The sequence below is a fragment of the Aquarana catesbeiana genome, linkage group LG02, assembly GCF_042186555.1.
Source record: "Aquarana catesbeiana isolate 2022-GZ linkage group LG02, ASM4218655v1, whole genome shotgun sequence".
NCBI lineage: Eukaryota > Metazoa > Chordata > Amphibia > Anura > Ranidae > Aquarana > Aquarana catesbeiana.
The window spans coordinates 116,365,072-116,377,341 of record NC_133325.1 but is presented as its reverse complement, the minus strand read 5'-3'; the positions used below and the strand labels follow the sequence as shown (position 1 = coordinate 116,377,341).

Here is a 12,270-nt window from a genome sequence, read left to right as displayed (position 1 = left end):
CACAATTTTATCGGAAATTCCGAACATCAAGAACGTGGCGACGTACAACGCGTACGACGAGCCAAGAAAAATTTTCAATAGCCAGTGCGGCTCTTCTGCTTGATTCCGAGCATGCGTGGAACTTTGTGCGTCGGAACTGTGTACACACAATCGAACAGATTTTGTTGTCAGAAAATTTGAGATCCAGATCTCAAATTTTGTGTGACGGAAATTCCGATGGAAAATGTCCGATGGAGCCTACACACGGTCGGAATTTCCGACAACAAGCACCCATCAAACATTTTCTGTCGGAAAATCCGACCGTGTGTACAGGGCATTACAGTGCATATTTTTTAGCACTGATCACTGTAATAATGTCACTGGTTCCCAAAAAAGTGTCAATTAGGTGTCCTATTTGTCCACCGCAATGTCGCAGTCCCGCTAAAAATTGCTGATCGCCGCCATTACTAGTAAAAAAAATAATAATAATAAAATTGTCATAAAATAATCCCATATTTTGTAGGCGCTATAACCTTTGCGCAAACCAATCAATATACCTTTATTGGAATTTTTTTTTACCAAAAATATGTAGCAGAATACATATTGGCCTAAATTGATGAAGAAATTAGATTTTTTTACATTTTTTTATTGGGTATGTTTTGTGGCAGAAAGTAAAAAATATTGTTTATTTTTCAAAATTATCACTATTTTTTTGTTTATAGCGCAAATAAAAACCGTAGAGGTGATCAAATACCACCAAAAGCAAGCTCTATTTGTGGGGAAAAAAGGGACATCAATTTTATTTGGGTACAGCACATTGGTCAGTTAAAATAAGGCAGTGCCATATTGCAAAAAATGGCCTATTCATTAAGGAGGTAAAACCTTCCGGAACTGAAGTGGTAAAGTAGAGCTGTCAGACATTTTTAAAAATGAAATGTCTTGTCTAAGGGCCGGGACCTAAAGATGCCTGCTATCCCCTTTGTTAGCAAAAAAAAAATATATAAAAGCCATTTCCGTTTAAAGGTTTAAAATAGCTGACAGCTTCACTTTAAACATTTTAGTACAAAATATAGTTCTTCTTATCAACAGTAATAAAAAATATGACAATGACGTTTCTTTAAAAGATTTGTCCGAAGACAATACTGATGCAAATCTCCCTACTGTGAGTAATTACAAATACCGGCAATATATAGAATTAAAAGTGCCAAAGCATAACTACCATTATGCCCTGCTTGTGCGATAAGTGATTTCCTTCTGTATTTTTCATTTATTTTCAGTGTTAATGGAAAGTCACCTGCAGTTTCTGAAGTTTTCTCGATTCATTAGCCCACCGGTAATGACATGGCATCAGCTAATTTTCCATATCATAAATATACCGTGTAACAAAAGCTGAAACCCACTGGTCTGAAACATATGACAAATTGTGTATGAAAACAAATTTGAACCTCCAATGCAATACTCCCAACGCACACGTTCCTGCACAAACGGCTGTATCTTAGATTGGGTGCTGAAATGACCATCGGCTGGAACCGACTGCAATCATGAGAAGGAAGTGTCACCAGCACACCAGGATCTCCAAAATTGGGTCCAAAACTTTAATCACATAGTATCAAAAAATAAAAGCAAAACAAATCTAAAATTGTTGATACATTACAACCATAAGCAACATCACAATCCAAATTATCTGTCTTTAAGAAAACACAGATAGGATAGAGTGGTATTAAGACCCCCTGGCTGGACTGTGATCACGGTCTCCCCCCCCCCCACTGGTCGTGATATTTGTTCAATGACCATACCCATTAATTTGTGTACTTGATGCTTCTTAGTGACAAAGTGTATTGCTACAGGTTTGTTTAAACCGGGGGGCTTCACCTTTCAGGGTCCTCTCCAGTGCTACTCTTATATCACTCCTAAGTTTCTGGAATCGTCATTTAAAAGGGCCAACTGTTTTCCCTACATACACCAATGAGCAGGGATATTTCAAAATGTAGACACAAAACTCTGTGTTGCAGTTCATATATCCTTGTATGCGATATTGTCTGCCATTATGTAGGTGGGTGAAATGCTCACCACATGTCATAGAGTTGCAAATGTTACAATTATAACATCAGTAACAACCGCTTTTTTGTGAGATTCCAACCTTTGGTTTAACATATTTAGATCTCGGGGTCTGCCGTACCAATATGTCGCGCAAGGACCTACTTAGTTTGTGGACTAGTAATGGTGGATTCTTGATACTGGCGGTCAACGTACCGTCAGCTCTCAAAATGTTAATGTTGCGTGTGGTCGCCTGCTTAATACGATCTGATTCCTGGTTAGAACCATGTATAAACAAAGGCCTATTGGCTGTTTTGTTAGTTTTAACCAAGTTTGAAGTGGCTCTGCTAAGCGATTTGTCAAGTATCGTGATGCGATACCCTCGCTCAATGAATTTCCCGTACATGACCTCTAGTTGTAAATTCCTCTCACTTTCACCAGAGCAGATATGCATTACCCTTTTAAACTGAGAAATGGGTAGGTTATCACGGAGATGTTTTTGGGTGTGCACTCTGGTAGTGTAGCAATGTGTTCCTGTCAGTTGGTTTTGCAAATAATGATGTATGTTATGTACCCTGCTCATTGATAATTCTGACGTAGGTCCCACATGCACGCAAACAGTGATCGTCCCACGCATGTGAGGTATCGCCATAAATGTCAGATCATAGGCAGTAATTTTAGCATCAGACCCCCTGTGTAAATCTAAAGTGGTAACCTGTAAAGGCTTTTAAAGGGTCACCTATTCATAAAAAATGTACATAGTTTGTCGCCATAGCACATTTATGCGCAACTTTAACGTTTGATATCTATTTACTCAGCATAACATCTTCTTTTTTATTTTACCATAAAAATGGGTTATGTATTGTGTTTTTTGCATTAAAATTAGAAAAAGTGCGCAAATACTGTGTGACATAAAAAAAAATGCAAAACCCACCACCAATTCATTCTCAGCCTCTGCTAAAATTTATATATATATATATATATATATATATATATATATATATATATATATATATATATAGGGCAGCACAGTGATGTAGTGGTTAGCACTGTCACCTAGCAGCAGAAATCGAACCACTACACACTACACCATCTGCCTGGAGTTTGCATGTTCTCCCTGTGCCTGCGTGGGCTTCCTCTGGGTACTCCAGTTTTCTTCCACACTCTAAAGACATGCTGCTAGATTAATCGGATCCTGTCTAAATTGGCCCTAGTATGTGTGCGTTAGGGACCTTGGGTTGTAAGCTCCTTGAGGGCAGGGACTGATGTAAATGTACAATGTATATGTAAAGTGCTGCGTAAATTCACGGCAATATGTAAGTACCTGCAATAAATAAAATAAATAGATAGATATAGATATAGATAGAGATATAATATATATACAGTGGGGACGGAAAGTATTCAGACCCCCTTAATTTTTTCACTCTTTGTTATATTCAGCCATTTGCTAAAATAATTTAAATTCATTTTTTTCCTCATTAATGTACACACAGCACCCCATATTGACAGAATTGTTGACATTTTTGCAGATTTTTTAAAAAAGAAAAACTGAAATATCACATGGTCCTAAGTATTTAGACCCTTTGCTGTGACACTTATATATTTAACTCAGGTGCTGTCCATTTCTTCTGATCATCCTTGAGATGGTTCTACACCTTCATTTGAGTCCACCTGTGTTTGATTATACTGATTGGACTTGATTAGGAAAGCCACACACCTGTCAATATAAGACCTTACAGCTCACAGTGCATGTCGGAGCAAATGAGAATCATGAGGTCAGAGGAACTGCCTGAAGAGCTCAGAGACAGAATTGTGGCAAGGCACAGACCTGGCCAAGGTAACAAAAAAATTTCTGCTGCACTTAAAGGTTCCTAAGAGTACAGTGGCCTCCATAACCCTTAAATGGAAGATGTTTGGGATGACCACAACCCTTCCTAGAGCTGGCCGTCTGGCCAAACTGAGCTATTGGTGGAGAAGAGCCTTGGTGAGAGAGGTAAAGAAGAACACAAAGATCACTGTGGCTGAGCTCCAGAGATGCAGTCGGGAGATGGGAGAAAGTTGTAGAAAGTCAACCATCACTGCAGCCCTCCACCAGTCGGGGCTTTATGGCAGAGTGGCCCGACGGAAGCCTCTCCTCAGTGCAAGACACATGAAAGCCTGCATAGAGTTTTATAAGAAAACACCTGAAGGACTCCAAGATGGTGAGAAATAAGATTCTTTGGTCTGATGAGACCAAGATAGAACTTTTTGGCCTTAATTCTAAGCGGTATGTGTGGAGAAAACCAGGCACTGCTCATCACCTGTCCAATACAGTCCCAACAGTGAAGCATGGTGGTGGCAGCATCATGCTGTGGGGGTGTTTTTCAGCTGCAGGGACAGGATGACTGGTTTCAATCGAGGGAAAGATGAATGCGGCCAAGTACAGGGATATCCTGGACGAAAACCTTCTCCAGAGTGCTCAGGCCCTCAGACGGGGCCGAAGGTTTACCTTCCAACAAGACAATGACCCTAAGCACAGAGCTAAAATACTGAAGGAGTGGCTTCACAACAACTCCGTGACTGAATGGCCCAGCCAGAGCCCTGACTTAAACTCAATTGAGCATCTCTGGAGAGACCTAAAAATGGCTGTCCACCAACGTTTACCATCCAACCTGACAGAACTGGAGAGGATCTGCAAGGAGGAATGGCAGAGGATCCCCAAATCCGGGTGTGCAAAACTTGTTGCATCTTTCCCAAAAAGACTCATGGCTGTATTAGATCAAAGGGGTGCTTCTACTAAATACTGAGCAAAATGACTGAATACTTAGGACCATGTGATATTTCAGTTTTTCTTTTTTAATAAATCTGCAAAAATGTCAACAATTCTGTGTTTTTCTGTCAATATGGGGTGCTGTGTGTACATTAATGAGGAAAAAAAAAAAATGAACTTAAATGATTTTAGCAAATGGCTGCAATATAACAAAGAGTGAAAAATTTAAGGGGGTCTGAATACTTTCCGTCCTATACTTTCCAATATATATATATATATATATATATATATATATATATATATATATATATATATATATATATATATATATAGTGGAAAGTAAAGGACGTATACTTTCCTATATATATATATATATATATATATATATATATATATATATATATATATATATATATATATATATATATATATATATATATATATATATATATAAATAATGTTTGTGGTTTCTAAGAAATCTTCTAAGCAAAAAATGTTTTTTTTTCCCCTAAATTCCAGGTACTTAGTTATCACCTACTGGCAAAGCCTACATCGCTTATGCCCAGCAGGTCCTCTGTAACATACTGTAAAGTAGGCCTCCTCTCTCCTGCTTCCTCCCTATAACACAATTGCAAAAAAAAAATAAAAATTAATAAATATGTTTTTTTCCCCTAAATTCCAGGTACTTAACTCTCACCTACTGGCAAAGCCTACATCGCTTCTGTGAATGAGCAGGATCTGTCATGTCTACACATGTGATGAATCTCATTTAAAAATGCAGGGCCAGAGAGGAGCAGTGCAGAAAACGCTGGACACCATAAACTAGTAAGTATGTTTTTTTCTTGCTTTTATACAGAGGCAAGTTTTAGGAAATAAAATAAATGTGTATATACATAACCTCAGATGAACTATGTCCACTAAAAGGATTAAAAATGGGGATAGGTTATGAAATATTTACTAAAACTAGGGATAGGCGCTTGGAATTGTTTGTTTCTACCATAATTTACTCTGATAAGATCAAAGATAATAACTTGTCTAACTGAGATGAGAAATCATAAACCCATATGACACCAAGGACAAAAACCAGATTATGCAAATGGTACTTAAAGTTAACCTTCACTCCCAAATACCCATATTCATTACAGTAATCCTCCTTAACCCCAAATTGCCTTTTTTTTAATTCTTGGTCTGGCCTACTTTCTCTCCCTATGCTTGCCAAGGTGTGAATTATATCAGCGATCTCCTGGGACCTCTATGCCAGTTATCCCAGGAGGCATCAGTTTCTGTATGTGTATGTGTCTTTTACTTCTGTGCATTCTTGAATACATCATTAAATTTATTTTTTTAGCAAGCAGTGAATGTCCCTGAATTAGAAAACAGTGATGGAGAATAAACAAAAATTTATCCAGCCGCAAGAGAGCATTGCCTTTTTATGGCCTTGTAATAGTGAACATAGACAGTAATTACTGCCAGGAAATGTTGCCATTGGAATCTCTGAAATTGGTGGATAATCCTGACTACAGTACAGATGGCCAGAAATCTGAATTACTGGTGGAAAAGACTTTTAAGCACTAAGAGGCAATTGATGACAGCTTACACTTCTTGCTTCTTTTAATGTTCCAATAGTTGTAAACTGGCGAACATGCATTTCTAAGAAATGCAGCTTCATAACAAGGTATAACCATATGGAAAAAATTGAACTGGCTTATCACAGTGAACCTTACCTAACATCATGGTTACGGTTGTTGTGGCAAATGCAGCCATAACGATCCCTGCAATCCACGATGCCATTCCAATGAGGCAGATATAGGAGTCCTTCATACAGCGTGTGAAGAGGAAAATGCCCAGGAAACTGCCTATGAAGCAAAATGTAGACAGAGCCGATCCCCATCCGATGAGTACCGGGTCCCAGCACAGAGGCGAGTCCAGCTCATATAAGGTGAACAGGTTTATAGCTCCAAAATTGGCAAACAAAAAGAACATAAAAGCAAACAACAGGAGACTGATTGACAGTCGTTTCTTGCAGGATGCATGTTTGAACAATAAAAAGACTCCGGAGAAGAGTTCCTTAATGCCTTCTTTGCTCAGGACAGGTTGATAAAATTCTGACCTTTTTACAGTTTCTTCCAGTATAAAAATTATGTATAAAATATTTAAAATGTGCAAAATTGCTGGTATGAAAAATGACCATTTAAATCCCAGTGCATTAATGATGTACCCAGATGTGATCCCTGAAATCCCACTTGACACCCCAAAAATCATATCAATAAAAGCTATGCGAATATTCTTCTTTCGGACATCCTTTGCTATGTCTGCTATGTAAGAAAAACATCCCCCCAAAAATGTAGCAAATCCACCCAGGAATCCACTGAGTACTGAAGAGAGATACAAGACTTCAAGCGGCCACTCAAAGAAAGACACTGAACAATAAGCAGTGACGGTGATTAAGCCACCTATAGAGGGCAGTAGTAAAGATGCCTTCCTCCCATGATTATCACCATAAGAAACCAGTATTAAGGTCACTACAAGACTTGGGATGAGGGAAATTAAATCCAACTTTGTAGAGAACATAGAAGCTCGCTTCTGGACCTCCTGCAAGTAAGAACAGAAAAAGTTTAATGATGTAATTACTTTAATGATAACAGAAAAATAACTTTAATTTGGTAGCAAATTTCAATATAAAAAAAATGTGCACCTATATTGTAATTATCCATGTGCGTTGAATATACTGACTTCCTCAGTAAAACATTTCAAAATGTATCATTTGAAGCATCTTACAAAAATTCTCTTGACTTTTAGGTCCCATACCTTCCAATAGGGCATGTTGCGATTACTCTTGGAAAACTCAGCAAGGTTCCCAGCAAGGCAATGGAAGCCTGACAGCACCAACAGTTACTCGTGGCCATTCGCATGTAATCATTCATGCAGCGATTACCTGCAGATGATTGGTTCTAGACACAGACTGTCAACTGAGCGATTACACGCAAACGGTCGCAAATATCTGCAGGTGCTGTCAGGCTCCCACTGCTTTCTGCACACAGCTAATTGCAGGAAACCCGCTAAGGGGGAAATGAAAATGGTCCCATTTGCATGTGTAAATGGGGCCTTAATCTGTGATAAAACAAATCTGGCTTTATTCAAAAGTATGCTATGAACTACACCGAGTTCAACATTTGGTGAATGCAGTTCAGTGTAAAACAACCACTTGGTAGCTTAATTTTTAAAGCGTATCTAAACTATATAAAAAAAAAAATTATACATATATAAATAAATAAATATAAAATATACTGAAGCTTAGCTTATTGAGGCTGAAGTTCTTAGATGTAGTGGTTGAATTAGTTTTCTTTTTTGAGTCCTTTCCCTTTATTTTCACCTGGTAATCCTGCAAACACACTTCCTATGCCTACATGACTATGCTTTTTTTTTCTCCATTGTATCAAAGTGGGCAGCCATGGTTGTCATACATGCTGGACTTCAAACATGTCTGCCTTTGCTCCATTACAGGTTGGAATGATGGGACTAGTAGTTTAAACAATGGCGATAAGGATCTTTGCTACTTCTCACAACAAAGTGACAAAAGGGTAAGTTCAACAGGTTTTCTGTACTTGCTGAAAAGTGAAAACGAATCACTACATCAAGGACTGTGTCATGGTCTGGGGTCAGGCTCAGAGACCAGTAGTCATAGCAGTAGAAAGGCTCCCACTGACTAGCAGGATAAGTAGAAAAGCAGGTCACCCTGACAGATGACTCTGGGTCTAAGCACTAACCGATATTTACCACAGCTCCTGATGATGGAGATGGGTTTTGTGTGTTAGTACCATGTCATGGCCCTCAGGATCACGCCACCAGGCAGTGAGCAAGCCGGGGTCCAGCAGCATATATAGCAATAGGGTAGTCAGTAAACAAGCCAAAGGTTGGTAACAAGTGGTTGCAGGTTGGGATCAAGCAGAAGCTTAGTCAAAGAACAAGCCAAAGATCGGCAACAAGTGGTTTCAGGTTGGGATCAAGCAGAAGTGTAGACAAGGAACAAGCCACAGGTCGGTAACAAATGGTAGCGAAGATATGGATGACAGCAGGCGTGACAAGAGTGAGATATTGGCCGGAGAAAGCACAATAATCTGGCAAACAAGAAATGTCAAGGTATGGCTTGAATAGGAAATTCATGGGAGAGGGAAAGAGTTCAAGGTTCACCTGAAACAATACCATTGCACAGAGCAGGTAAGTAATGACCCCTAAATACTTTCCTGAACCCGATCGAGCCCTGTGCCCAACAGCAGCGCTGCTTTTTCTCTCTCCTTACAGGACATGGAGACAAACGCTGAGGAGGGAGCGGGGGGGGGGGGGGGTGTCTGTGTCTGTTACCACTGTGTGTTTAACAGACACATAGCCTGGCTCAGGATCAAGCCTGCACAAGTGGCTTGCTATGGGGGCTGTCGGAAGGGAGGAGGAGCAGAAAGAACTGGTGGGAGTCACCAGAAGACAAGGTTTGGGACTATTCTGTGCAATACCATTGCACAGAGCAGGTAAGTATGACATGTTTGTTATTTAAAAAAATATATACCTTTACAATCACTTTAAATGATTTAGCCACATAGATATCAAATATTCAAGCCAATTGTGGTTGCTTTAGGAAAACCACATTGCCAAATTGTATTTCCTGTTTAATTTTTACCCACAAATGCAAAGGACTCGTGTGCTATGGTCATAGTAATGGTTTTCTTGCAATGAGAAGTCATCTGATTGGTTGTTATAGTAGAACTCCAGGCAAAGACAACAAGATAAAAAGGAACAGCCCAGAAAAAAATCTAATAAAACCAGCTTTTTCTGCGATATTCACATTCATTCCAGATATTTCCCATGCAACACTTTTTTTCTACCACAGTCTCAGTCTGATGGCCAGCATCATTCAACCCATTTTCTCTGAGACCTGTTTGTCGTTCCCTGTGACTGGACATCTGCTTTCTCTTCTTATCCGCATGTACCACTTCTCAGTACTTTTTGTTTCCCCACTAGGAAAATTTACCCTAGGTTTTTGTCCAGGAAAATTAAATTATAGGAGGTGCATTTTCACATACATCGCTTCTTTTTAAATAGCTTAATTAGAAAAAAAAAAAAAAGGGGGGGGGGCATGAAACAGACAGGCAAGTTTTCATCATACTCTGATACTATGATAAAGTCCTTAAAGTGTTACTAAACCCACAACAGTAAAAACAGTCTGTATACACAGTAAATCATGCTTGTTATACTCACTGTGGAACCTAAGAGGTTAATCCTCTGCATTGTGTAAAAAGGCTGTTTGATCCTCTCTTCTCTGATCCTTGACTCCTAATAATACAGAGTCTATGGAGTCAGGCTGCACATGCTCAGTTTGGTGTGTTCTGCTAGTTTTTTTTTCTTGGGGGAGTGCGTATGATCAGCACATATGTCAGTCAGAAAACTCCTCCTACAAGCTTTAACCAGTGCTTGGCTAGACACTGATGGAAGTCACATGACTAACTGCTGATGGAAAGGTATTTAGCAGTTTATATTTACTAAAAAAATGGCATTCCCATGTTCTGTGTGCTGTGGGAGACCAGATATTGTAAATGCAGGGTCCTGGGTTCAGGTTTACCTGAAAAACTGACAGGTGGATCTGATCAGGAAAACCGTGCAAAAGGGCACTAAGCCCCGGTTCACACTGCCACGACTTGTCATGCGACTTGAGTTGAAAGTCGCATGCCAAGTCGCACCCCATTAACGGCAATGGAACCGTTCTAATCAGTACAAATCAAGTCCCTCCAACTTAGAAAAAGGTTCCTGCGCTACTTTTGGTGTGACTTCAACACGACTTGCATTGACTTCTGTTAGAGAAGTCGTATACAAGCCGCGCCTAAGTCGCGCAGGGATGCCAGATTCAAAGTTGCGTGACTTTGAAGCCGCAGCAGTGCGAACAAGGGCTTAGACTTGAAATCTGAACTTTGAAGCCGCAGCAGTGCGAACAAGGGCTTAGACTTGAAATCCGAACTGGCAGAAAATGTAAAAGTCCAGTACAGCTCTTAGGGGACAGAAGAAGAAAAGGAAAAAAAGTTGAACAATTAAATGTTACATTTTGTTTGATTTTAACCCAATGGGGTAAACAGGGATTTTACTATACTGTTTATGTTTTATTTGATCATTTGTATGACTACTGTCCATTACTTTGATTGAGATTTGTATGTAAATGTTTTACTGCTATACCTGATTGTTATATACCAGAACCAGCTGCCTTTAACTTTTCTGTTATTTGTATGGAAATTTCAATAAAAATTCTTTAAATCTTTACTTTAAATGACATTGTACATATCCAAGTTTACCCAGCTTCACGTCATCGTCTAAAAAGCATGAAAGAGTCGCTTGTGATTAGATTTCAGATGGATATGTAAAAACATAATACATCTACCAGAAGCAGGAAACTCCCTACTCAACACCACTTTACAACACCTGAGATAAATGTTTTTATTTTATTTTTTGCTTCCTCTATCAGCTTTAGTTATCACCGCTGAAGTAATAATTAAAAATGTATTAGAATCAAAGCATTTTTATTATATCTGAAATTGTATGTAAGATAACTGGACAGCATTTATAGAACACCATCATATTTTGTATTTGGGCTCATGCACACAGTTGTTATGAGATCTGAAATGCATATTTACAGACCTGAATGCAGCTTTATATTATGCAATGGAGCCCATGCTCACAAACTCTAAAGCTGTGTTCAACTGCATACAAAAACCATAAATAAATAAAATAATCTGTGTTTGCGAACCTGCTTATGGATTGTATTTAATGGTGTAGGCGTGTAATGATTTGTGCTAACATTTACATGCATACACCATTTATTGTAATTTAGAAAGGTGGCTGTCTGCCTCCTAGCAACCAAGGATGCTGGTGGGCACAAGCTGCCTACATCCTAGCTGCCTGCTGACTCTTTGTTAGGACACAGGTGTTTCCTGCCACGTAGCATCTTAGGTTGCTAGAACAGAGGCAGCTCCTGCTGCTTAGTGTCCCAGGATGGCTTCTGTTGCCTAGCTTCCTCAGTTGCTAGGACGGAGGATACTTCTGCCACTTATGGTCCTGGTTTGCTAGGACGAGGGCTACCTCCGCCAACTAGTGTCCTAGAAAAAAAACTTAGAACGGGTGCACCAGCCTAGTGCGTGATCTCTAAAATCATTTGTTAAACAAAAACATAAATACATTTGCTGACAGATGTCCAGACTGTCAAAGCATATCAAAGTATTAAAAGTATTAAAATTCAAGATCCTGATCTTAAATGATGTCCTCCCAAGCCTAGGAGCAAGCTGAGTGGAAGAACTGATTTTAATACTTTGATATGCTTTACCAGTCTGGACATCTGAGAGTACATTTATTTATGTTTTTGTTTAATAAATGGTTTTAGAGATGATGCACTAGGCTGATGCGCCCTTTCACTTTGTTTTTTTAGTTGTTTTTAGGGCATCCCTGGTACAGAGAAGGAGGCAAGGCATGGT

General features: G+C 39.2%; 1 protein-coding gene across 1 annotated transcript in view; it reads right to left on the bottom strand.

The window, feature by feature from the left end:
* The window catches only part of SLC46A3 (solute carrier family 46 member 3), a 55,535-nt gene that overhangs the window by 30,252 nt on the left and 13,013 nt on the right, over positions 1-12,270 (bottom strand). Inside the window, exon 3 of the mRNA XM_073613370.1 lies at positions 6,490-7,357. Coding sequence (XP_073469471.1) covers positions 6,490-7,357 — 868 coding nt within the window. The remainder of the gene's footprint in view (positions 1-6,489; positions 7,358-12,270) is intronic.